This window comes from Zeus faber (genome assembly GCF_960531495.2).
Source record: "Zeus faber genome assembly, chromosome: 16".
In the NCBI taxonomy this organism is placed as follows: domain Eukaryota; kingdom Metazoa; phylum Chordata; class Actinopteri; order Zeiformes; family Zeidae; genus Zeus; species Zeus faber.
In genome coordinates, this window is record NC_137202.1 from 17,061,462 (window position 1) to 17,089,016 (window position 27,555).

Genomic DNA, 27,555 nt, shown 5'->3' on the forward strand with positions numbered 1-27,555 from the left:
AAACAACAACAATTATAAATACAATCAATAAAAATAAAATAAATAAAAAGAAAGTCACCACCAAATAATATCACCTTCCAGCTGGCGGACTTGAGGTTGACTGTGCGCCCCTTGTTGGTCACCGTGCACTTCATCCTCATGAAGAAATCCCGCTCAGTGCTCAGCTCTTTGCCCTTTTTACTGAATCCACTGCCTGAAAGACACTCATTCAGTTTAACCCAAAACAGATCAGTATTCACTCTACGGCGTAGAGCGCTAAATCTGTATGTAGAGCAGGCCTTGTTACTTCTACAACGTAGTGATCAATAATAATAATAATAATAATAATAATAATAATACCAATAATAATAATAACAATAATAATAATAATAATAACAATAATAATAAAATATTAAAGTAAGTAAATAATATATTCACAATAATAATAATGAATACAAATAATTAATAATTATTATTATTATTAATAATAACAAGACTAACTAGACTCTTTAAAACCATTACTTTAAAAATCACATAAACATACCTCTCTAATTAATAAAAATTTGAGACCATGTGAGCTGTGTGTGTGTTTTTTTGCTGTGACCTAACAATCTGTGTTCAGCGCCATTTTGCTCTTGATACTAAACGCTGCTTATTGCTCCACTGGATCAACTTTCCTTTTTGCCCTCCTCTATGTGAGAGAAACGTAGATCAACATTGTCAAGGCACACACACACACACACACACACACACACACACGCACGCACGCGCGCACGCACGCACGCACGCCCAGCGGCGAGGTACATCGTCCAAGCTGTTACATCATGAGGTCAAATTTTGACCTAAAACTGCAGCAGCAGGACACAGCGTCAGAGTTTATAATTCAACCCAAGATATTTGTATATCAGTTTAAGAGTTATTATGTTTGCGTGTGTGTGTGTTCGTGTGCGTGCATGCGTGTGTGTGTGTGTGTGTGTGCGTGTGTGCGAGTGTGGGTGCAGGATATGTGTGTGTATGCATGTACCTTACACACGCACAGGCTGGAGAGAGGTCCATGTGTATGTACAACATCTAAAGTTCGCTGTGTTTGTTATTCTTTAACGTATTACTTTTCTACGTTACAGAGTTACATATAGGCATTTATGTTGATAGTGAAAACTCTCTGAAGAGGCCTCGTTCTCCAAGCAACTATAGTTTCGTGCCGTAGTGTGTATGTTAAGGATCATATCTGTACGTGTGTCTATGTTATATATGGTGAACCATTATTTCAGAGTTTTGTTGACTAAAAAATGTTCCATGTTCCTAGTTTCTTCACTGAAGAGAAGGGGTTGGAGTAAATAAGTGTTCACTCTTTTTTATATATTTATTTTACTTTGGTTTTAAGAATTAGCAGAACGTTTCCTTTTCTTTTCCTTTCCTATATAATGGTTTATTATCGATTGTATGTGCTTGAAAAAAAAAGTTGGAAAAAGTATAAGGTGTAATAAGGTATAATATAATAAGCGATTACAAGAAGTGTGGCTGATGTGGAGAGGAAGTGGAAGGACAGAGCAAGAGGAAGGACAGAGGAAGAGGAAGATGAAGGAGAGAGAAAGAGGAAGAGGACAGAAAGAGGGAGAACCGAGGAAGAGGAGGGACAGGGGAGGAGGAAAAGAAGGAAGGACAGGGGGAGGACAGAGAAAGAGGAAGATGAAGGACAGAGAAAGAGGGCAAGACAGACAGACAGAGGAAGAGCAGAGGAAGAAGAGGGGCGGGGGGGAAAAGAAAGGTTGGAGGAAGGAAAGAGGACGAGGAAGGACAGAGAGGAAGATGAAGAACAGAGAAAGAAGAAGGACAGACAGAGGAAGGACAGAGGAAGAGGAAGGACGGACGCTACCCACCAGTCGTCTTCAGACTCAGGTTATCCTTGATTTCCTCGTGGTCACATGGGTGGGTGAAGTCAAAGATGCTTTGACCTGTTAGTTCCACCTGTGACACACACACACACACACCCACACACACACACACACACCCACACACACACACACACACACACACACACACACACACACACACACACACACACACACACACACACACACACACACACACACACACACCAAAATGTTAATGCTTTTAATCCATGCCCCCGTTTTGTGTTGAACCACACAGACAGTTTCAGCTCCTCCACCTCGTCCTCATGCTGTGGTGCTGTGGTGCTGTACCTGCGTGAGGCCCATGAACTTTGTGATGTTCTCCGACAGGAAGACCATGTCTCCGTCGGAGGTCACCACGGTGATGAAGCCCTCCAGAGACTTCAGGTACAGGCCGTCCATCTGTCTGTCCTCCTCGCACTCACTGCCGCCGCAGCCTGGAGAGAGGGAGGGGGGAGTAGGGGAGAGGGAGGGGAGAGACGGAGGGGAGAGAGGGAGAGAGAGGGAGAGAGGGGGAGGCAATTTGGAGAAGACAGCTTGAGGATTTTTTATTCTTTTTTTCTCTCTTGAAATGTTGGTCGAGGGCCAAAACAAACCAGAGCAGCTTCTTCCTGCGTCTCAGAGGAACGCGGGCGCGCACACACACACACACACACACACACACACACACACACACACACACACACACACACACACACACACACACACACACACACACACACACACACACACACACACACACACACACACAGGAATAGGCACAGGAGAACTTGTTGCAACTAATTATGCAACAAATGTCACACTAAATCACGCCAAAGCCTCCATGTTGAAAATCTGCCAAGTCTTAAAATTACACTAATTGACACACAAGTGAGAAAACAGAGACAGCGCTTATCTGAGCGGCTAAAAGCGAGTTTTGGTGTGTGTGTGTGTGTGTGTGTGTGTGTGTGTGTGTGTGTGTGTGTGTGTGTGTGTGTGTGTGTGATTGATTGTGTGTGCGTGCGTGTGCATGTGTGTGTGTGTGTGTCTGTGTGTTGTTGGTAGCCTGTACCGAACAAAGCCCAGTGGCTGAGCAGGTCGGGGTGTGGGTGGGGTTGAGTTGGGTGGAGGGGGCCTGCAATTCCTCCAGTGTGCTTCCCAAAGATAAGAGCGCTCCGTTCTCAAGGCCCCCGACGAGGCCCAGGACTGGAGTTTGGAGCCCGGCCCAGAGATTGTTAACCTCCCCAACCCACCCCCATCCCCTCCGCCCGGGGGGAGTGGAGGACTTTCCCATGAGCTTTGGGGTCCTGCCAGAGCCGTGCACTGCTGGAGCCATTAGCTGCAGTTTTAGCAAGATGGACGACATCGACGTTGCGACATCACCGTTTGGCCTTTCGGGGTAATTTTGTGGCCATTTTGGAGCCAGCGAGGGGTGTTTAGGAGAGGCTAGGACGCTGCAGACGTGGTATCCGGTCCCTGCACATTACAATGAACTGAACCAACGTATGCGTTTTCAATATGCGGAAGGACACGGTAAGGTACATGGTAGGGTTCGGGGTTGGGTTGGATCTCATGATTAGGTTTGTTTTCGATACGAAGGGTCACGAAAGGATTCAATGTCGAGTTTTAAATCTTTTAAATCACACTTTCCTAGCCACCATGGCCAATCGGAGCGCTTTCCAAAGACTTCAAATTTGACTCAGGACTTGGTCTCTGGTCTCATCGACTGATGCTTTAAAAGACGCTAAGTTATTAAGATGAGTTTACAGTGCACAAACCGCTCTTTCCTGTTGCTCTGGGGTTGTGTAACTGCCCTGGATTCACCAGGGTCAAGTGGAGATCACTGTCCAAACTGCTGTTTAGATAGCAGAAGCACTGTTCCATTCCCATGTGGTCGGGGCTGAGGACGGTGGGAAGGACTGAGGGGTCGGAGGTCAGATGGAGGACTCGGGAGGTCACGGCATCTCTGGGCGACTTCCGCCGCCGGATGACGAAAAAACACAGCGTCCCATCTCCTTTTTTCCTCCGCGACTTTCTAACAATGTTGTTTTTTTTGGTTTCGAAACCCTCCCCCTTGGGCTTGGGAAAAGGGGACGCTCGGAAGATATGGAACGGCCCGGAAGGCACTGCCGGACAAGGGAGCCTCCTCGGGGAGCTCGGATTTCATCACAAGTAGGCCTGTCGCGATAATTAGTATATCGCCTTATCGTGCGAAATGTGGACGTGACCTCGATAATCTTTCTGACCTCAATAATTGGCCGTCGTGTTTACATGCCCGTTTGTCTACGCAGCAGTTTTTTGACAGTGCCTCGGCGACAGAAGAATCCTCTGAAGTCGCGATCTCCTCCTTATCTCCTGGAGTTTTCACAGTGACCACGATCTGAGTCCCCGGCTGAGTTTAATCTAGGCGAGAATCCACAGTGGACTCTGCCACTGTATGTAACACAGATGCTGCGTTCAAGTCACGCGGGATTTTACCATCAAAACGACTTTCTGCTGCTCGTAACATCAATCTGCTTTTTTATATCCAGGACTACTCTACTTGTGGCCTTTTTGAACAAAAGTGACAGCTACATGGGAAAAGGTCAATAATTACGACAATCCACAAATCTGAATTAAGGTTCGAAAAAAAATTGTACATATATTTCTAAACCAGCAAATAAATAATGTATCACTTGTGTAAACTATTCTACAAATGAATGCGACTGAGCCCAACTGAACAGAAAAACACCTTGCTGAGTCACGTTTTGCTGTCATTCCTGGTCGCGTGGCTTCTGTCCTCTCGTCTCTGTGTCAACCGTGGGCGGGGCTCCAGCAGACACACACACGCACACACACACACGCACGCACACACACACACACACACACACACACGCAGGCACGCAAACACACACACACAGCGACAGTGAACCATGTGAAGATAACATGTTACTCTAGAGAATTTTATTTATTAGGTGTGTGGTTTTATTTTATTATGTATTATTTTTTTGGGATATTTTAATATCAATAATAATATTTAATAAGAATTTAAAGTGAATTGCCATTTGAGAGGGTGTACTTGCATTATTATGCTCTTATATTGTCATTTTATCGGTGGCAAAAATGGTGTTAAATATATCGTGCGACAATGGCAGTTGTCGTGACAGGCCCGATCACGAGATGGAATCGACTTTCCAGAGCTGAGTGTAAGGAACACGCAGAGGCTACAGGGGCGATAGACTTCATCAATCTGTCTGCGTCTCTGACTCCTCGGAAACTTTGAAGTTCAGAAGCCGCCGAGAGGTGTCGGGGTGCTCTTGTTGGGGCCGGGTTATCAGGATCTCGATCCATACGATTTGATGTTGATACAAAGGGTCATGACACAATTTGGCTTCACAACACGATTCTGTATCGACATTAAACACGTACCAGAATTGCTCCAAACCTTTCAGTTTAACATCTGACAGTTCATTTGTGACTTTGGTGGTATTTAAACCCTAACTTCCAAAGAAAGTGTCCATATCACAATTTTCGAGATTCAGAACTAAATTAAATCATCAACTAAATCATTGAGATGTGTCAGAGTTACCGGATTGATTCTTTTTCGCCCGGCCCTAATGAATGCACTGCACCCCAACACAGATGCCTGCTGATGCCTCCTGTACTTATAATGACCATGTAGAAAAGGGAAACAACTTTCAAACCCGTAACACACAGTAAATGTCGAGCTCGCTTCCAGGCAAAGTTCTAATCATTGCTGGGGTTGCAAAACGGGGTTGTTGCCCCTGACAGCTGTTTGCATGCATGCGCGTGCCTGTGTGTGTGCATGTGTGTGTGTGTGTGTGCGTGTGCGTGTGTGCGAACATTGTGTCCATGTCTGCATCTGTCAGCATGTGATTGCACTCGTCTTTGTGTACGTTCACTGTGTGCACGTGTGCACGTGTGAGTTCATATCAAAACGGTGTGTGTGTGTGTGTGTGTCTGCGCGCGTGTGTGTCTGTGTGTGTGCTCGTGCATGGTGGCATGCGTGCGCATGGCGCCAGGGAAGGCCGGTGTTATGACTCCGAGCGGAGGGGCCGCGCTGCTCTTTTCCTCACCAATCTCTCGGCCCATCTCGCAGCAATCAGAGCCGGAGGCTGATAGGGCTATCTGGTGTTCCATCTCTCCATCGCACCCAGCGCCAAGCCCTGCCATCCCGCCCCTCAGCTCCTCCTTTCTGCTCCGTCTCGCCCTCTTCCCTTTTTTTCTATCCTCCCACCTATTTTGAGAAACTTTTCTTCAGTGGCTGCCCCTTGTCCTCTTATGCACTCCCCTCCTCCGTGACTCCTCTCAGTCCTGTCGTCTCATCCCCCTCTGCTCTCGTTTTATCCCAGATGATTCATCCCCGCCATGTTTTCAGCGAGGGTTCCCTCAACCGGGACAACTCCCGCCCTTCACCTTGCCCTCTTTTAATAATTTGTAGTTAATTTAATATTATAATTACAATTTTTTTACATTTTTGGGCTTTTATTTATTGTTTATGATTAGGTTCATTGTATATTACCAATTTATACTATATATATATTTCTATATTCTATTCTGTTCTATTATTATTTTTCTATCTTCTACTTAATTGTTAGGTTATTGTTGGTTATTGTATTGCTAACTTTTCTGTTGGGATTTATTGCAAATTGTCATTTTCCTTCATCTACTTTTTATTCTCATTACTTTATCCTTATTACATATTTCTTATGTGAGCTGCTGTGACACCGCAATTTCCCTCCTGGGATAAATGAAGTATCTCTCGATGGATCTATCTATCTATCTATCTATCTATCTATCTGTCTGTCTATCTATCTATCTATCTATCTATCTGTCTGTCTGTCTATCTATCTATCTATCTATCTATCTATCTGTCTATCTATCTGTCTGTCTGTCTATCTATCTATCTATCTATCTGTCTATCTATCTATCTATCTATCTATCTATCTATCTATCTGTCTATCTAACTATCTATCTATCTATCTATCTATCTATCTATCTATCTATCTATCTGTCTATCTAACTATCTATCTATCTGTCTATCTATCTATCTATCTATCTATCTATCTATCTATCTATCTATCTATCTATCTATCTATCTATCTATCTATCTATCTATCTATCTATCTATCTATCTATCTATCTATCTATCTATCTATCTATCTATCTGTCTATCTAACTATCTATCTATCTATCTATCTATCTATCTATCTATCTATCTATCTATCTATCTATCTGTCTATCTAACTATCTATCTATCTGTCTATCTATCTATCTATCTATCTGTCTATCTATCTATCTATCTATCTATCTATCTATCTATCTGTCTATCTAACTATCTATCTATCTGTCTATCTATCTATCTATCTATCTGTCTATCTATCTATCTATCTATCTATCTATCTATCGTTACATACTGTTTGTGAAACCATGTCATTTGTTAAAGGGAGCTCTTCACCAGCTGTTGCAGCAGAACAGAAAGCGATTCCACAAGCGTTGTTTTGTTTTGTTTTTGCTCCCCGACCTGCTTCATTGTGAGCCTGTCCTGAGACACAGACACTGTGGAATTCCAAAACAAAAGGTCCGGTCCTTTGTTCGGCTTCCGCAGGTTCTTATTTTAAATAAAAGCACCGGAAAAAATGGGAACTCCCGTACAGAGAAGGGAGCCAAGCTCAGACCTCCTCGCCTCTCACCTTAGAAGCACGTGTGTGTGTGTGTGTGTGTGTGTGTGTGTGTGTGTGTGTGTGTGTGTGTGTGTGTATGTGTGTGCGTGGGTGGTTATGTGCGTACGTACCTGCGTTGACCAGCTTGCGTGTGCGCAGGAAGCTGATGGCGAGCCTCATGATGGAGGCCTTGTCCAGGTGGGCGCTGACGCTGTGCGGGAGCGGCAACTGGTGAGCCAGTTCGTAGAACACCTCGGTCTCCTTGCTGCGGCGGCACCGCGCCGCGTCCCGAGACTTCTCCTTACGCCGTTCTGAGTTGCTCCTGGAGCTGAAAAAAAATAAATATATATATATATATATATATATGAAAAAAAAAAAAAAAGAAGATGGGGAAAGAATCAGCATCGGGCTTTATTGGCTGAGTACACCGATGCAAAACACATCATTTAAATTTGAATTTAATCTGATTAAAAAAATCTTCAGCGAACCCGATACAATTCCTCGGAGGCTGCCTTGGGGGACCAACCGCGGAGCCTAGTTTGGGACCCCCTTGGATATGAAACGTGACTTTTGTCTGTAAATATTTGGAATTAAACGTGGTTAAAAAGCATCGTAGTCAAAGAGTTACTGCACTTTGAAAACAGTGTTGTGTAACTTTGCAGACTGTGCGTAGCCTTCCATCCATCTACAGTACAAGACTGAGACTGTCAACTCATCAAAACTTGTGCAGTGGAACTTTTGGGTGTTTTCGCACCGCCCTGCCCTCGTTGACAACCAACCAAATTTGTCTGAATAAGTGAAAGATAGGAATAAGAGAGAGAGATCGAGAGAGATCGAGAGAGAGAGAGAGATCGAGAGAGAGAGAGAGAGAGAGAGAGAGAGAGAGAGAGGGTTACCACTATGCATCAGTTTGACGCTTATACTGTATGTTTCCTGTCTGACAAGTTTCCGGCATCTAAAACACACACACACACACACACACACACACACACACACACACACACACACACACACACACACACACACACACACACACACACACACACACACACACACACACACACACGCTAATCACTTTTATCACACTTTCTTTTCACTTTGCATCTACATTTAATTTAATCTGAAAAATTTCACATTCGAATTTTCTGAGAGTTGCTGGGGTCAAACCGGGAAAACGCATGTTTTTTTTTTTCTCCTCCGGCATTCCAACATATGATTCTCAGTGGAAAAATTATGAACAGAAACTTTACAATTACAAAAGTAACTAATAGTACTATTTTTATTACTGTGGGTGTATTCTTATTATTATTTCAGTATCATTATTTCTAGTGTAATTTGTCTGTTTTAGCAGGCTGATGACAAATTGTTATAACATACCATTATTATTATTGTTATTGTTATATTGTTATTATTATCATGGTTCATATGTACTGTAATGATTGTGACAGAGGTGTGAAGGGAAAAGTGTCAATACTTAATTGGAAGCTGTTACTCACCGGTTGTGGTGAAACGAATGAATCAGTTTCTTCCTTTGAAAATTAGTCATTGAAAGCAAACAAAGACAAGAGAACACCGGGAAATGACAGTTTTAGAACTAACGGTATCATATTTAACACACTCTACAGTATATACCACCTCACTCTAAGTGGTTTGGAAGTCTAATCGAAAAAAAGACTGGGGGCGATGAATGGATATAATAGACCTCGTGATACAAGACTAGATATCGAAATACTGCGATACAGTTAAATGTTGTCTTTAAGCCTTTGTTACGGCAAAATAACGTGACTTCCGGAACTTCCTAGACTGTTCTAATCGACGCCTCAACCTGCTTGTATCTTTTGCAGGAAAACCATCCACATCATTCATTTTACTCAAGAAAAACAAAAGAAGAGACTGACTCAGCCGCTGCAATGCCATTGCACAAGTTTCCAGATGTGAATATGTGGCGGAATAGGAACCTGGGTAGAAAGTTGCAATGGATTCATTAGCTTGGATCGGTGAGGGTTCCCACGCCATGACAACTCCCCGCCCTTCACATTTTTAATAATTTGTAAAAAAAAAAATTTATTGTTTATTTTTTGTACATTTTTTGACTTTTATTTATTTTTTATGATTCGATTTATTGTATATTACAATAACCCTAACCCTTCTCCAATTATAGCACAACAGAAATTACATTAATATATAATGTCAATATATTTCATTTGTGAAATGCATCTAAAGAAGGAACTGCAAAATCCAGATTTGTCTAGGATGTTGCACAAAATGTCTTCCCAATGTGTGTTTGTCCATAGAATCATTTGAGCTCCAGTCAAATTACTGCCCCCAAAAGTGACATTGCATTACGTCATTCACGCTTTGGCCTAAAGCGACTTACAATTTATTCTTCACCGATGGAGGCAGCCATGCGACGCTCATCGGGAGCAGTTGAGGGTTAAGTGTTTCGCTCAAGTACCGAGCCAGCGACCTTCCGATAACTACCTCCTGAGCCGCTCTACCTTCCCGGCCACTGCCCTCCATAGTTGTTGTGACAGTTTTTTCTACTCCTCTACCTCCTGGGCCTGGCAAGAAAAGATTTGAGAACTACAGTATTCGGGCAAATACATTTATTTCCATATAAACCCAATGTTACTTTGTCCAAAAAATGGGTGACCATAATCCAAACCTGGCTGTTCAAACTACACGTTTGGCAAAATTAAATAAAGTGATCCGTACCTGCTCGAACACTGACATCTGCCCCCACTGCCATTTCGATAAATATTTCAAATCATTTTGTTACGCAATCGACAGATTTTTAGGGAATATGATATCAAGGTTCCTTTAAGGTCCTTTAAGGCCAGTGGAACCAGCCACATACACCGTCTAACCCAGACCATTCTCACCTACGGCCGAAAGACCTTGCTTTCCGAACGACGTTTCACAACACAACACCCAGAGGTGAAGGGCACTCAGGAGACGGAAGAAAGGGGCGATCAAAGTACATTGTGGTCATGGAGGAGATTGGGAGATACTAGCATGAACAGCTGTTTGATAGAAGAACACTTTTCTCGATTTTTTTCTCGACCTTTCACAATTTTTTTTTTTTATTTGAGCATTTTTTTGTCAATATCGAAACAAGCAATCTTGTGATATGGACGCAGAGTTTACCATCAAAGAGCAATAAAAGCCCCAAAGCACCACTGCGATTGCCTACAAGTTTGATAAAGTGTGTGTGTGTGTCTGTGTGTGCGTGTGTGTGTGTGTGTGTGTGTGTGTGTGTGTGTGTGTGTGTGTGTGTGTGGGGTTTTATAGCGGTATGGCACCTTGGCCTTTCTACGCCCTGCCAAAATACCCTGCCATCAAAGTCAACACTTAATAAACATGTCATTGGATTTCTGCTGGCATGTGCACTGCATGTGGGCGGACTCACATGCACGCACACACGCACACACATGCGCTCATGCACGCACACACACACACACACACACACACACACACACACACACACACACACACACACACACACACACACGTGCGTGTCAGTGGCGAACTTAAGGCAACAAAGAATTGCAACATTCCTTTGGTTTGCGCTTTCTGAGGAAAGAATCATGTTGAAGGAATATTAAAGGGACATTTGGGGACATTTCACAGGAGCCGGGCTCGTTGATCCCCACTGCAGGCCGTTGCTGTCTCGGTTCTGGACACACACAGGGATGAAATCGGTACTGACCTTCTAGGCTGAATGAGGGTAAGACAGATAAAGGTTGTGTGTAGTGCAGCTCTAAGCTTGAAGTCGGTGTTGTATTTGTTACATTTGTTTCGTGATTATTAAATCGTTCTCGAGTTTAGAACGTATGCATATTGCACAGGTGGGGTTGGGCGATATATTGTGTGGGATCTAGATATTGGCTGGAATTTGGGTTTCTATGTTGTCAATGTCTTTTGGAGCTGTTCTAACCAACACCTCCACCTGCTTGGTCACAATAACCACATTACTCATGACTGGTTCTCTTGTGTCTGAAATACCTTATGAACGCACCGTGAATCATCCACAGAATATTGCGAAAACTATCGATATTAAGGTGTTTTTGCAAAAGGTTCCATGAAGTTTTATTTTGTCGATATCGCCCAGCACAAGTCGCAACTCAACCTCCGATACTATTAAGAAATAACAACTGCATTTCAGCCGAAACGAGTCTTATGACGCAAGTTTCACAGTTGGCGACGGTGTTGCGCAAAAGGCCCGCTGTCCAGATCACAAATCATGGCGCTTCATCAGAAACACACACACACACACACACACACACACACACACACACACACACACACAAATTAGATGAGATTATCGTAAAAAAAAAACCACAAACCTGAAATTCTTCTCCGGGGATAAATAAATGGTCGATCCATCTATTCTACAAACGACATAGATTTTGCTGACTCTGTTTTAACTCGTTAAACCTCCATGGTCTGACGCACAAACAATCCTCAAAATCCTCATTAATGACGGAGCAGCGGATCAGGAAACCAGACGGTTATTGTTCGACCGCTCGGGCCAATTCAGAGCAGGGGAAGCAGGGCCGTCACCACGAGGACGTTTTATCTGGTGATATGTCACACCAATAACTCAACGCAACATTTCAATGGGTCGTGTCGCTCGATTTAGGCCAATGTCGCCGTACGAGCTGACAACGGTGTAATGACGCATGTCTCAGCCAGGGCGCGGTTCTCGACGGGACACTGGAACCGTGGAAGATAAAAACTCAAGTAGGCGGTCAATTTGGGAGGCGCGCCTCATTCATCACTCTATTTATTATGATATTTCTAACATTGGTTCAACATTCCCCTTAAATTTAGATGGAAACGTACAATTCTGGAAAGCAGAGATTTGACCTCACTCTTTGTCACTCCAACTGGAGCAGTTTAATGCCTGCTACATGCCGGTTGTGTATGTTCACTAGCGTGCGCGTCGCAGGGAGGGTTTGTGTGTTTGTGTCCGCTCAGTGCCACAGATCAATTTGGTGCCATTGATGCCCATCGTCTCCGAATATGAGACAATTGGAATCCCTGGGGCTTTTGCCAGGGCTCGGGGAGTCTGCCGATGCACTCGGTGAACCCTCCACACACGCACGCACGCACGCACACACACACACACACACACACACACACACACACACACACACACACACACACACACACACACGCACACACGCACACACACACAGAAACGGTGACCGGTTCCCTTCAAAAGTTGTCAATCAAAATCCTCCTTTTTATGACATAGAATTGCAATTCTTGAAAACTACAGTATATACTGCATAACGTGTCCAGTATATTTGCTATATTTAATACCTGCAGAATACAGTTTTGCTGGTGCTGACTTGGGACCGGACGGAGGCTAGTTTTTCCTCTGACATTTTCTTATTTCTAACCATTACTTTAACCACATTTTCAGATAACGGATCAAAAATGTATGACATTCCATACTGCGCGGATAACTGCATTGGAGGAGAGAAATATCAAAATACGTAAACATTTCTGGAGAATGGCATCAATCACAGCGCAAATCAACCACCATCTTTCTTCAACAAACAATCATCAGGGTGGACTGTGTATAGGATTTATGCATTTATTTCGGTGGATTCTTGGAGAACCTTCACCCGAAATGTCATCCAATTTAATTGACAAAAATAAATAAATAAATAAATAAAATAAACCTCAACGGCATTGAACCCCGACGGCATTCTTCTTCTTGTGTGAAGTGCATTTTGGAACACAGAAGTGTCCCCCTCTTCGTCTACTTTGCTGTCAAAAGGTGCTATCACTGGATCTCAATGTTCCACTTACAGAGCGCGACCTGGGGACTTGAAATGGAACAAACAAACAACAAAATCCATTGACAAAAACATCCCGCGGAGAGAGGCCAGCCAACGCGCGCGCGCATGCACGCGCGCGCACACGCACACAACAACACAACTTGTTCCTGATGCTATCCGAACAGATGCTCTCCTGGATTTACCTCCCGAAAAACAAACTCACATTCACCGCCCCCCACTTTCAGCCGCTGAAACATGACCTGAAAACGGGAACTCAGATTGTTTTATACATGCTCCAACATGCTGACCTATGACGCGTCGACAAAGGGAACCGAAGCCGACATAAATGCATCTTGGGAGATGTTTATTTATGACACAAAATCGCATGCCGGGAGCCGCTTCTCTGCAAATCAGATTTCATGCCGCTTCGGAGCCAACCGGGTTCTGCTACTGTACGGCACTCGCACATTCTTTACTCTTTTTTTGGTGTAAATTCGCGGCCAAAGGACGCCTGGGAAACTCATGTAAAAAGCGTGGGAAAATCTATCCTGCCGTGTTGAAAGTTAGTCTGATATTGGTCTACGTATAATAATAACTAAAAATCAATATCTAAACATTTCAATTTATGGTTTATTTATTAATGTCGTTGTTTACAGGGAAAAGGAATGGATGCAGGAGGGTACACACACACACACACACACACACACACACACACACACACACACACACACACACACACACACACACACACACACACACACACACACACACACAAACACGTAGACACACATGATGGAAGTAAACACACCAATGGATGCAGGAGGGTGCACACACTCACCCACGCACGCACCCACCCACACGCACAGGCACACGCACACACACACACACACACACACACTTGATATAATATTTAAATATTGAGCTTCCAACCAGCCAACGTACTTTTTGTGCCTTAGACTTATTTATCAACACTCATATTTTTAAATTCCGCCTTACAAAACAGCCGGTCTTGGAACTGCATATCTTACTCGGTAGAAGATAGATTTATGCAGGTTGATAAAAAAAAAAAAAATGGGCACCAAATCCGAACTTGACAGGGAGGTCAAACACATTACCGGGATGTGTCATCACCACACCGGAGTAAAAACAAAAAGTCCCGCCAGGGAATGCAGAAAAACAGGCCAGAAAGCCTCCGTCTCCGTATTTCACCTGCACACCTCCACGCCCAGACTCAAGTAGTTCACCTGCCGACCTAAAACATTTCACTTAATAACTCCTAATTCGCAGTCGGAGCTGGATCTGGATCGCTGCGTGCCCCGGCCCGCCCTCTCATTCCTCACATGAACGCCACATCCACAGTCAAAACGGTCCCGGGCGACAGACAGACAGACGGATGGACGGACGGACAGACGGGCAGGCATAAACTCAGACGGACAGACAGGCGGAGCGCTAGACCAGCGAGCGCATACCTGGCATTCTGAGCACCCCTGACAGAACTAACACCGTCACTCCAAACCGCCGCCAGTCACGAGACGCCGGCGCATTGTCAGCGCCGACCGGGAGGGGGGGGGCGCGGCGCATGGTCCCAGTGAGGGCGAAACGCAGCGGCTGAGAGGGAGGAACGGGCCGCAGCGAGGGCGGCGCGAAGGAGGGGAAAACAAAAAGCGTCCCCGCTCGTTCCGCGCCGATCCCTTCTTCCCATTTGATCTGTTCCCGTCGCTTGGGATGGATCAGAATGGCAGGCTCTCCCGCACGAAATGTCCGGAATCAACAGACAGCTTAACTGTCTTACTCTGAGAAGACGGGGTCATAGGTTTCTCATTTAACTTGTATGTTGAATTGAAAGTATATTTTATGGATTTATAACACAAATCTAAGGAAAAACACAGTATTCCCCCCCCCCCCCCATTGAACTCATGTTTCTCTATGTTCAGAAAATAATGTATGTTCAAATATTTCCAGTTATTTCAGCGACATGCAAAATGCTTATTATCATAGGAAGTGATCACATGACTCGAACTTCCTTGGTAGCGGTTAAAAAAGATCTTTAAAATTTGATTTGGGATTTTTGCCAGTTCCCATGATTTTCAAAAACACATGTCACAAAAACAAAAAACGACCAGATGAACACGCGCTCTGTCCTGGACGTTAGATTTGGGAGGTGTTGATTTATTTATTCTGTCGTTGAAAGACCGGCTTTTCACAATGTTTCTCACTTTCACGTATTTTTCTACATCTTGAACCGGCGGGAAAAACAAATTCAAATGGCGCGTAACGGTGCCTTTCCTCCCCTTGGTCTCCATCCTCTAAATGACCCAGCCGCCTCCTCCTCCACGCCCGGACTCTCGTCACATTATTGTCCAACAGGTGGATGCACACGAATAATCAAACCCCACTAAAAAAAAAACAAAAAAAAAAAACAAGTGTCCAAACAGAATCAACTCGGGGGTGGGGTGCATCTGCTCCGCTCTCGGCTCCGCCCGGAGGCCAGAGCATGGACATTAACGTGACAGGTGGTACATGTGCACCCTGAGGTGTTGTTCTGCTCTCCTCGTGAAATCATCGGGTGCAAAATAAACAGCGTCGAATTCCAAAGGGGACAGAACGATCCGGGGGCCGCCAATAAAATGTATTTATTAATTTAAAAAAAAAGTTTTTCTTTTTTTGGTGTATATACAGTATGGCATTTTTTTTTTTTTTTTTTTTTACGTCAAATTTTTAACTTCACCTTTTATTCTATTTTATTGAGGTATTTCACCTGATTTTTTAAATGCTAATCATCTGTGGACACCAAAAAGCCAAAAATCACCACAACAAATTCTCAGTACATGTAAATGCACTCAGCAGAATAAAGTAAAGTAAAGTAAACACATATACACATATATAAGTATATAAGTATATATACACACACAACATGAATCCATTATGCGACCGGAGGAGAAATGGGAGTTCTTATGTAATGTTTGTGTACCAAAAAGCTTTATGAAGCTGGATCACTTCTGGCAGCGGCCGACGAAAACAAAACATTGCAAAACCCAACTTCAAACAAACTTCTGACTGTTTCCAACAGAGCTTTAATGGTCTAACCGACTTCTGAGGACCCGGGCGATTTTTATCAAAATTTATTTTCGAAATCCATTGATCAGTTAAGGTTAGAATCAACAAGCGCACCAATCGCTCCGTGTTCTGTTCTTCTCCTCGAAGTCACGTGTACGCACATGCACGCGCACGCGCGCACGCACGCACGCACGCACGCACGCACACACACACACACACACACACACACACACACACACACACACACACACACACACACACACACACACACACACACAGACCTGTCCAGTCTGGTGTCTGGTGTGTACAAGGTTATTGTGATAACAAGCAGAGAAGTGCTTATAGGAAACAGACCTATAGAGATCTAATAACCCTCCGGCCGTGTGCATGGGTGTGTGTGACTGCAAAACACAGCCGGGGTTGAAGCACAGGGGGGCATGAAAACAGACTTCTTTTTTTTTTTTTTTAATGGACATTTTCCCTTACTGATATTCTACGAATTTTGTTGAATATATGAATGTTTTTGACATAAATCCAACTTTTAAAGCTTTGAATTAGTTCGTAAATGAAAAAAAAAAAAAGAATAGTTCAATTTGTTTTCATTGGTCATTGTGTATTTTTTGACTCAAAAAATTTGAATGATGGGACTTTAACCTGTAAAAAAAATGTGTGGTTGAAACAGAACCAGGCCATGTTGAAAGACTCCTTAACACACACACACACACAGCTTTCCTTGCTTACAGTGGACCTTCCTGTAGCCGTAGCGCCCGGCGTCACACAAACAGAGCAACAATACAACACTGGGTAATCTAAGATGCCGGGGAACACAGCGTTCTGGAAAGCGTGCGCACGCACACACACACACACACACACACACACACACACACACACACACACACACACACACACACACACACACACACACACACACACACACACACACACAAACAAACACGCACACAAACACACAGGCCTCCGGGTTCAGCCCAATCGGGGGAAGAAAGATGTAGGAGATTGCTGATGTTTCTGATAGTCTGTGAAATAAGAGTACACACCACCCACCCACACACACACACACACACACACTGTGGCACAAACAAACAAACCCACCCACGCCATGCTGATGGCTGGGATATACTTGTTGAGTGAAAGAGAGGCACAGAGAGGGGAAGACTTCAGGACACAGTTATACATAGAAAAAGAGAAGGAGAGGGAGAGAGCGAGCGAGCAGCCACAGGTGGCGTGTGGAGAGTCAGCCGGCCCAACCCGGTGCCCTCCGCTGGAATACCAATCAGGCCGAGCTCGGCTCAGAAAGCCACAAATTCAAACAGGCGCCGGACAGGGACCCCTGACAGAGCTACAACAAGCAGTGTACACCCTGGGAAATAAAGTGCAGCATTGTACCTTGACAAGTGCGATGGCTTGTCACTCTGTCAGTATCCTGTAAAGGCCACATTTGCACTAAATGTGTACTATTTTTGTCACCAGAAGTACAAAATGACGCGGACCCAAGACCATGGACCCAAGATTTTGCCTCTGAGACCCCTCTGAGAAACATGATAACATTTTTATTGTTAGACACTGTATGCTTTTGGCCAAACTTCCACACCTCTACTAGGTGTTAGGTACTTGAAAGACCCTTTGGGGGTCCCCTGACCCCACGTTGAGAACTGCTGCCTTGAAGGGTACTGTACAATGGTACAATGCTGGACTTTATTTGAAGAGTGTATATGACCTATCTAAACTGCAAACACCAGTAAGCAAAAAGAGTAAAATATCAAACAAAATACAATCAACATTTCTACATTAAAAAAATGCACACTCAACAAGCAGAGTTATGAGAGTTATGCTGTGGTCCTGGTTTAGCAATCTGAATGGACACGTGAATTTCATCTACTTCACCAAAAGCCCCTCTCCATTCCTTCCCTTTCTTTCTTTCTCAATCTGTCTCCACGACTCTTCCATGTTTTGTTTATCCAAGTTGAACCACACGAGTTACATCTCCAGAATAGTTGTGTTGTGGTGCAGTTAAAACATGGCTGAATGTGGAAGAGGAGCTTGGGCGGTGCCTGGAGCCCGGCCAGCAGACATTGTGGACCAAGGCCGTCACGGTAGCATAGGAAGAGGAAGTAGGGGAGCTCGCGGCCAGGAAACGGGAAATGCCGAGGAGACAGAGTTCTGAGGGATGAAGGAGAGGAGAGGAAGAAGCAGTAACCTGGTCAAACAGAGAGGAGGAGGAGGGGGCGGCCACAAAGGGAAGTGTGATGTGGAGACACAGCAAACAAAGTGGAAAGTGTTCGTACCACCAAGAGAGTGAGCGGCGGAGGTGAAGAACCCAGCGCAAATTGGGGGATAAAGAGTTAGATAGAGACAACAATGGGGAAGGCGCAGAGAAAAATGGTTTCCCAGACCATTCCCCCCGCCCCCTGCTGTGCAGGGATCTTGGGTTCATGCCGGCGCTGGTGGACTTTCTATATGGAGTCTATTGGAAGGGACGATAAAAATGATGTAGGGCGATTGGTATTTACTGAATTATATCTGCTGTCCATGATACAGAATTTTATTTTTCTATTTTTCACATTTCTAACAATATGAAGGCTGAAATATGTGACAGATTTAGGGGATCTTAAAGAATTGCCCAAATCCCCTAGACATTTGCTTGACGACTTGGTGTGAATAATGTAGCCACTAAAGGGTCATAATAAATGGCTGACCATAATGTGCATGGTGGTATATGTGTTAACATGTTCCTCTTTCAAGGTTGATCCATGTGAAACGTTTTACCTTAATTGTAAACAGTTGGTAAGTGGTAAGGTCGTCTGTGTTGTGTCGATTACACCACAAGACCCCGAATTCCATTCGAAACGGCAATGGCTTATTTTTTTCCCAATTTCTGGGTTTACCCTAGACCTCGCTCTAAGTCAGTCACTTTCCTTTAGTATTCCTTCTTTCGATCGACTGATTTGTTTTTCCTTGTTCACTTGAGTTATGGGGTCATCTGTTCCGGCCGCTGTTCCTTGTTTTGAATATTCATCCATATCGACAGTTTACTGACCACAACTAGCATTCTTGCATGCATTCTCGGCACTAAAGGCGGATCCCGCCACCAATAATGGACACAAGCACATAACTGAGTTGAACTCTGTTTCGTATGAAGTTACCCCTTTATCCTTGAGAAACGAAAACCTCGTGCAAAGTTCGCAAATGTAGCTACAAGCGCCACTAGCTCTCAGTCCATTTCCAGGGCCGTGCTGCCGGCCTGATGGTCGTCCTAGAACGGTTTTCCCCAAAACAGCTTCCACAGTGAAGTCCAGCTTTGTTCCCAGTACGCTCCAGGCTCTCTGCTAACTTTGTGTAGCTCAGTTACCCTTTTAATGCCCCCCACTGCTCTCTGATCGATCCTCAGAGAGCTCGTCACAATAAACCAAATCTTAATCTAATCATCATCATGCAATCGTGATCGTAGTGTAATCTAATCATTGCAATGCCTGATATTTTTCTCTTTTTGTCATTTGTCTATCTGCAGTTCTCTCTGTCATTTCTCTCAACTCATATCAAGCTATTTTATAGTCTTCAATCCGCTGATGAACTTTAGAGTGTAGTAGTACAAGTGCTGTCTATAAACTACAGAGCATGGTCCATTGAAAACAGTTTAAGCCACTTATTATATTAAGTGTGTAGAGTGTGTGCATGTGTTGTTATTAGTTGCATACTTCCAACGTCATCTAACTCAGTGTTTTTATTGGAAGTTATGAATTAGATTGCTACCTTTCATTAAAAAAAAAAAATACTTCATAGTTTCCAGAAGCAGTGCGGGGCAGGGGATGAAGAGATATCCGCGGTCCACGCTAATCTGCAGCATGCAGTATTTTCCCATCATTGTTCAGGGTTCAATAGTTTGGCCGGGTGCAATGTAGGACCTTTACACTGCCGGAGAAGGCATGCGAAAAGAATCAGGAATGCATGTCGACTTCCTTTTGCAACATTTACATCCAGCACTTTGGAATCAGAATGGTCATATTGAAAGGTCATGAAAACGATTTGAAAAAGTACAAAAGTGCATCTCGTGATGAGTTCAAATCACAACCTTATCACGAATGATAACTCTGTAGCAAAGTTCACCATCGGACCCACGTTCGCCAATCTCATTACTCTACTCTATTAAAAAAAAAAGCATAATAACATCTTGTAGTGACATCATGACAATATCATGCAGTGCTGTCACATGACATCGGTGGCCAGGAGGTTTCTAGTTAAACTGCTGTATGAACATGGGAAAATAGTTATAGCGCATACCCGGACCAATCTCGGCAGATACAACATACGGCATATACTATAAAGTGCACCGATTGAAGGTATGGTCATACTTTAAAGGGGACATCATATCAAACCAGTTCCGTTGAATAGGTTAATATACAGTACATGTCATGGGTCCACCCGACATGCCAAAGGCCCGCGCAGTCTATTTGGGCCGGGGATTTGGCAGCCCATAGTAGGGCGGCCCTTCTGGCATTTGCCCAATTGCCAGATGGCCAATCCGTCACTGAGAGTGGCTGAATGGTTTTGAAAGGCCACAGAAAAGTTGTGTGAAAGCAAGTCAGGAGAAGACTAACATACAGTAAGACAGGACAAGGTCCAGTGATTGGCTGAGCAAAAATGTCAAACATGCTTCGCTGGTGCAAATGGATCGCAACCTTCCTCAAGCGGGCTGCTGTTATCTTGATTTGACTTGATTTGGTCCAGACTATTTGGGACTTTGGACCTCACTCAGAGGTTTATTTTTTCTTGGACAAGGAGTTATTAACAGTCAGTAAATTAACACTGATTATTAAAAAATACAGCTACTGTGTTGACTACGAGAATTTACTCATGGTTGAGGGTACTATCCAAGAACATAAAAGAGGACAAGGTTTGAAGGTGGCAGTTTTCAATGATCTCCCATCTAATGCTTAAAGCTACAGCAAGTGTTATGAAACTATATTCTTCAAATACTGTATAATCACTGTCAAATGTGACTTCTCTCTCAGTCCGTTTGTACAGGACAATACTAAGAGGATGAGTATAGGTTGGGGTGGTGATGATTGGCTGACTTGGACTTTAGTGCTAGGCTTGACTTGAGATAAGCGGACTTGGATTGGGACTTTGAGACTTCAACACAAATCAAAGTCTTAGGGGACTCGATCACAAGACTGGTCTGAAGAATACTTGGGAAGGAAGCACTTGTAGTCTTTGAGTATCATTAGATGAGTTAACACTTGAAAATCTCTTCTTGTCCGTCATCTTTCCACCCCAGCCACGCTGTCTCTACCACCTTTTGTCCCGCAAATACCTAGACCTTATTTTGCCTTGGACTTACATTTTGCCCTCAGTTATTTTATTCACTCGTTCGCCCACTCTCGTGCTGAAGTGACTCCCAAGTCTTTTAGAAGATTTTTTCCACTACGAACAAGTTTTCTATCAGTAACCATTTGGGTTGGTGACGTTTTCACTGGTTGACAGGATAGAGGTGTACCGTGGGATTATTTATTTATTTCTCAGGTAAAAAAACCCCCAAAACATTAGAGTTATAGTGCCAACCGTGGTCACCTGTGTGCTCCCTCTCTCCGCCTTTCTCTCCCTCTCTATTCTTGCATTCCTCTGTCCTTTTGAGGACACGTTGAACGGGCGCTGGAAGTGGACTGGTGTTTGGGTAGCGTTGGGCTGTGCCGGGGGGTTAGCGCACACAAAAGAGTCACGGCCGCCCGGTGCCAACCAGGGCCCGGCCAGAGGCGGAGGGGCCGGCGTTGTGGGAACTGCTGAGTCAACAGGCCTAGCGAGCCGCAGGGCCAGAGCTCACTCGTTTCTGTCAACCCTCGTCTTTCTCTGCTGTCTTTAGGGCTTTGCATTTGTCTGGGGTTGGTTCGCTTGATGAACACTCCTTCCCACTCGGCCTCTAGAGGGGATTAGAACCCGCATGATCGAATTGAACGTTTCATTTTCAATTGGTGCAGAAGAAAACCTGAATGCAAATGCACAAAATGTTGGCTTGCATCGGCCCATTCACGAGCAGTTATTGGTTAGCCGTCATCTAAATTCTCAAATCTCTAAACTGTCAAACATCTACTGATTTAGTTCTTGTGAGCTTGTGTTGCCAGCTACTGTCAATGGCTCTCTGTTGATTCAAGATTCAAGATGTTTATTTATAACATGCCTATTTATGCACGAAAGACACAATAGCTTAGTAAGTTAAGTAATTAACCAACTAACTAAACTAACTGATTCCTAAAACCTAATTCAGTTTAAATAGAATAAAATAAGTATAAAAATGTAATATACTGAATGGGGATACCAAATGGAAATAAGAGGAATAGACTATTATGTGTATACAGATATGTACAGTAAAGTGGCATGTGAATAACAGAGGTAGCGTGTGTTGAGATATACAGTACAGTTACACAACAGTACGGCACAGCAGTACAGTTACAATACAGAATGCAGTACAGTATGCAACATACGGTACAGTAAGGCAGTGGGGCCTATGTGTGCGTCTCACTGAGGACCCCTGGTCGGATTAGCATTGACAGTCCTTATGGCTTGCAGGAAGAAACTCCGTCTCAGTCGCTCTGTCCTCGCCGTGTGACTGCGGAGGCGCTTGCCCAAACGCAGCAGCTGGAACAGTCCATCGTTGGGGTGGTGAGGATCCTTTATGGTCCTGTTGCACATGGGAGTATTTTTTGATGGGGTGAAGGAAACTCCCACATGACTTGACTTGAGCTTTGCCCTATATTCTCTCTCTCTGTTTTAAATGGCTATGTGACCTTTTGCCCTGTGTTTGAAGGATTCCTTTGTGCGGTGTTATAAATGGGTGCTTTTTTTTATTTCCCTTTAGAGCCTTTTTTTTTCGTGTGGTTTATAATGTTTTTATTAATTGTACTTTCATTCTTTATTCTTTAATATTTTAACTTCTTTATTTTTTTATTGCTTGGTTCATAAAATCGTCTTCCAGTTGTCTGCCCTCCACACGGGTATTTATATCAGGTGCACCTCAGGTGTTCATATCTAACAAGGCATCATATCTAACGTTTAAAACCTTCCCGCTCGGATGTAAGAGGAGCTGAGGGGAGCCGCTGCCGGGCAGCCCAGGTCACCGCACACCGGGCCCGGTCTTTCGGCGGTGGGGAGCGGGCATGCTCCTTCGACTCAGAGGCCGGCTTGGGGCGGTGCTGGTGTTGATCGGAGTGAAGGTGCGTCCAGGAGCGGGGGCTCTGCGGAGGGGGCTCCCTCTCCGGGCACGTCCGGGGACGGGGGCTCTGTCCCGGCTTCGCCAGCAGAGGGAATCGAGTCTGTCCGGGAGGGGCCGGGAGACGGGGAGCTGGCGGAAACCGAGGCAGCGGTCTTTGAGAGCTGAGGAAGCTGGCGGGGTTTTCCACACTGCCCTCTACAGGGCGGAGGACTGTGAGGAGGGTTTCACTGCATGGCCTCCTCATGGGGCTTCCTCAGATGGGAGAGGAGGAGCGGGTTCGCCCTGGAGTCGCCCCATCACCCAGGAGGCGCTCGCCACCCTGCCACCTGCTGACGCTACAGTCACACCGCCGGCGATGGGGCACCGCAGGGCGACAGGCTGCAATGCATTTCTACCGGAGCTCGGCCTCATCCAGCTGCAGGGGGCGGAGGGACGACCAGCGACGAGCTCACGGCTTCACGGCGACAAGGAAAGTTGAGCAGGTTTCAGCTTTATGCGAATCAGCGCCGAGCGACAGCCACAAGGAAGATACGCTCTCAATGGCGCGGAGCCTTGGAAATGCTCGGACCACTGCATTGTTCCTATTTTTTTTTTACGAAAAACGTCACTTAAACTATCCATAAAATAAGGAATCGCAAGATTATTTACGTGATTTTTTTCTAAGAGGTTATTTATTTCGCGAAATAAACAAACTACACCATTTTAATAGAAACGACACCATCTTTCCATATAATGTATATTAAATATGGAACTGGATAAAGGTTTGAAATGTTGAGGGCGGCCACAACAGCCAGTCGATTTTGAGCCGTCAGGCCCACAAACACCAGGTGCACCGGAGCCCCGTCGCCGGCGGTGTGACCGTACGGCGACCACAGCATGAGAATGTATTATTTACTATGTATTATCATCATTGGGATTGCGAAAATACCCAATACACAAATCACAAAGGGCAGTGACGCCGACAATAATGACATTATGACGTGCCAGGCCTCCAACTCTGCATGCAAACCACCAGCAAGTTTTTGTTGGCCTAGAACCTCCCACCCGACCATGTTAACCTGCTGGTATAAATACATGTATATTACTTAAGGGCTTTTAAGTGATCTTGCTGGGGGGGGATCAGGGTCAGGAATCACACTACTCATCAGAGCAATTAGGACGCACACACGCAATCACGCACACGCGCACACGCACACACGCACACACACACACACACACACACACACACTCTTCCTCCGCAGGTCTCCCTCCTAAAATGGCCGGTGGCTCTCCAATACGAGGCCCGTGCACTGAAGCCTCCGTGGCAAACGGCGATTGCTTCCCGTTCTCAACCCTCACTCGTCCAACCTTTTTCCAGCTCGTCCCCTTCATTCGTGCATCTCTCGTGTCGCCTCTCGCACGGGGTCCGCCTTTCTTCCCCCCCCCCCCCCCCCGGCAAAGTTGCAAACGCACAACCAGGCGCCACGGCACGCCGAGTTCAAAGTTGCACTTACAATCGGCGGAATGTGTGGTCGTGCGGCGCAGTGGCGACCCCGCTGCTGGGAAAATCGGAAAGGGGCCCCGAAAGAAAAACGCTTTCGTCGGAGAGCTCGCGCACCTCTCCACCGTTCACCAAGACGCCGCCGGGAAAAAAAAGGTTCCGCCGAGACGCCACCACCACCACGCGGCGCTGACGGCTACCGGCTTCCTAAAAGACGCGGGCGGGAGAGTCGAGGAACATAACGCGCGACCGCCGGCCCTCTTTGCGAGGCCTCGTTTTCTGCCGTCACTTCTGCCCCAGAAGAGCCGGCGCGAAGCACAAGACCAAGGAAGGACAGGGAACCTGGGGAGGACGTGATTGCGATCAGTCGCCTCGCCGCTGGGGAACCAGTTATGCAGCAAACCTTGCGTGAAACACCGGCGGCAAGCGTCCATGTGAAGGAAACGTTATGACCTTACGGGCGGCGAGCCGTCCATCCTTACGGGGCCCGAATCTGCCCCTCAACCTCTGGCAACGTCGCGGCTGCGTTATCTCCGCGGTGGATCGAGGCCGATCGAGAAACCTACGTTTACCGAGAGCGCGACGGAGACAAAAAAAAAACAACAAACAACCCGGTAAACAGACAAACCAGGGAAGGAAATATGTTAAGGAAAGCGTCTTTCCTGGCAGGGTCATTTACCTGGCAGCTATTTCCTCCTGTTTCATCTGGGAACTGCTGTCATTGGACTTTGAAACGAGAGACCGTAGAAATTACCCCCCAAAGGACGTCCTAACCAAAGAAAAATCAATAACGGCCCTTTTTTCTTTCTCCTATCTCATTTATTTCGGGCACCAGGCAGCAACCGAAACACATTGACACCTTAATATTCCCCCGAACTGCGACCTCGACGGTGCCGGGAGCAGAACAGGCCGCGGCGCTGGAGCAACAAGCTTCACTTCAGGAAGTTGACGAATCAAACCGCAACGCGCCCGAAGCCCAAAGCCCAAAGCCTCGGGCCGGGCGACATATCGTCAGCGCGACATCGATATCGCGATACAGAGCGCCCGATGCGTTATAACGACCGCATGACTAACGGCCGCTTCTCAAATACTTAACAGCGAAAGCGCCGCAGAGTCCTCGACCACCCCGGGATATCGACAAACAATCGATAATCGGAAGAAAAAAAAATCAACGGGAAAATAAATAATAGTAAAGAGGATGAAATAATTAAATGAAGATATAACAATAATAATAATAATAATAGTAATAGTAATAACAACAACAACAACAACAACAACGATGGTGATGATGATGATGATGATGATGATGATGATGAAAAAAAATAAATATTACAATAATATATAATAAAAAAATATATATATACATATATATATATATATATATATATATTAAAAATAAAAAGTTGACCAGCCTACCTCTTCTTCTCCTTATCAGACGTCATGGTGCTTCTCTTGAAAAGTCGTGATTTCCACTAAAGTTCTCGTAGTCCAGTCCTTCAGACGGCGTGTGATGCGTGCGTGCGTGCGTGTGTGTGTGTGTGTGTGTGTGTGTGTGTGCGTGTGCGTGCGTGCGTGCGCTTCAAACTTTATCAGCCTGCCTTCAGTCCATACCAACAGGCTGCTTCACACGCCGGGGCTGGGTGGGCGACGCGGACTCGGAGCAACTGCCGAGGTTTGCACAGCCTGTCGCCCGGGTCCCGGGGCCTCAGTCCCGGCGGCAGGTGTGGGTCGGAGACGCGGGGAGGGGGACGCCGGTGCGACCGCTGCTCGGGTTCCGATCCGAGACACTCGGCCGCCGCAGCCCGGGCGCTCAGCTGACCCGCCGCCAGGCGCTCGGACACCCGAGCGCCCTGATTGGCGGAGACTGGAAACCTTCCCAAAGCCCCGCCCCCGTGGGCCACACCCCCCCCACCCGCCCCCACCCAACCACCCCCACCCACCCCCACCCACCCCCACCCCACCTCTCTTTTTTTCGACAGGTATCGTCGGCTTGACTGTACAGTGCTATCATCGCGTATTGCATAACTGCCACATCGTCAGCCGCACAGGTGCTGACCCGTGTGAGCTTGGTTGATGTCTTACATGTACAACGTACTGTTGTATACTGTGCTGTATTATCCCAAACACTACCTCACTCCAATCTGTATATGCACACACACTGTATATACTCCAATCCCTCTATCTATTCCATTTTATTTCTTTTTATTTTTATTGTATTTTATTCTATATATTTTTTATTTTATTCTACAAGTATTCAACTTACTGTATTTCGTTTTAGGAGTCAGTTAGTCGGTCTATTAGAAAGACATTTTTTATTTTTATTTTATTTTTTCCGAGGACATATTGTGTGCTATCACCGGGTGCGTTGCATTACATTTCACCGCACATATGTATGAAAGTATGTATATGTACGTGACGAATAAAAAATCTTGAATCTTGAATCTTCTTGAATATGTTTCATTTTTCATCC

At 45.2% G+C, this 27,555-nt stretch overlaps 1 protein-coding gene across 2 annotated transcripts in view; it reads right to left on the reverse strand.

The window, feature by feature from the left end:
- The window catches only part of epas1b (endothelial PAS domain protein 1b), a 40,745-nt gene extending 13,882 nt beyond the window's left edge, over nt 1-26,863 (reverse strand). For both annotated transcript variants that reach the window (XM_080016721.1, XM_080016722.1), the window contains exons 1-5: nt 26,502-26,863; nt 7,666-7,862; nt 2,184-2,329; nt 1,860-1,947; nt 75-193 (exon numbers count right to left, since the gene is read on the reverse strand). In XM_080016721.1, the coding sequence (XP_079872847.1) occupies nt 75-193; nt 1,860-1,947; nt 2,184-2,329; nt 7,666-7,862; nt 26,502-26,527 (576 nt within the window). In that variant the 5' untranslated portion in view covers nt 26,528-26,863. The remainder of the gene's footprint in view (nt 1-74; nt 194-1,859; nt 1,948-2,183; nt 2,330-7,665; nt 7,863-26,501) is intronic.
- Between the last annotated feature and the right edge of the window lie 692 nt (nt 26,864-27,555).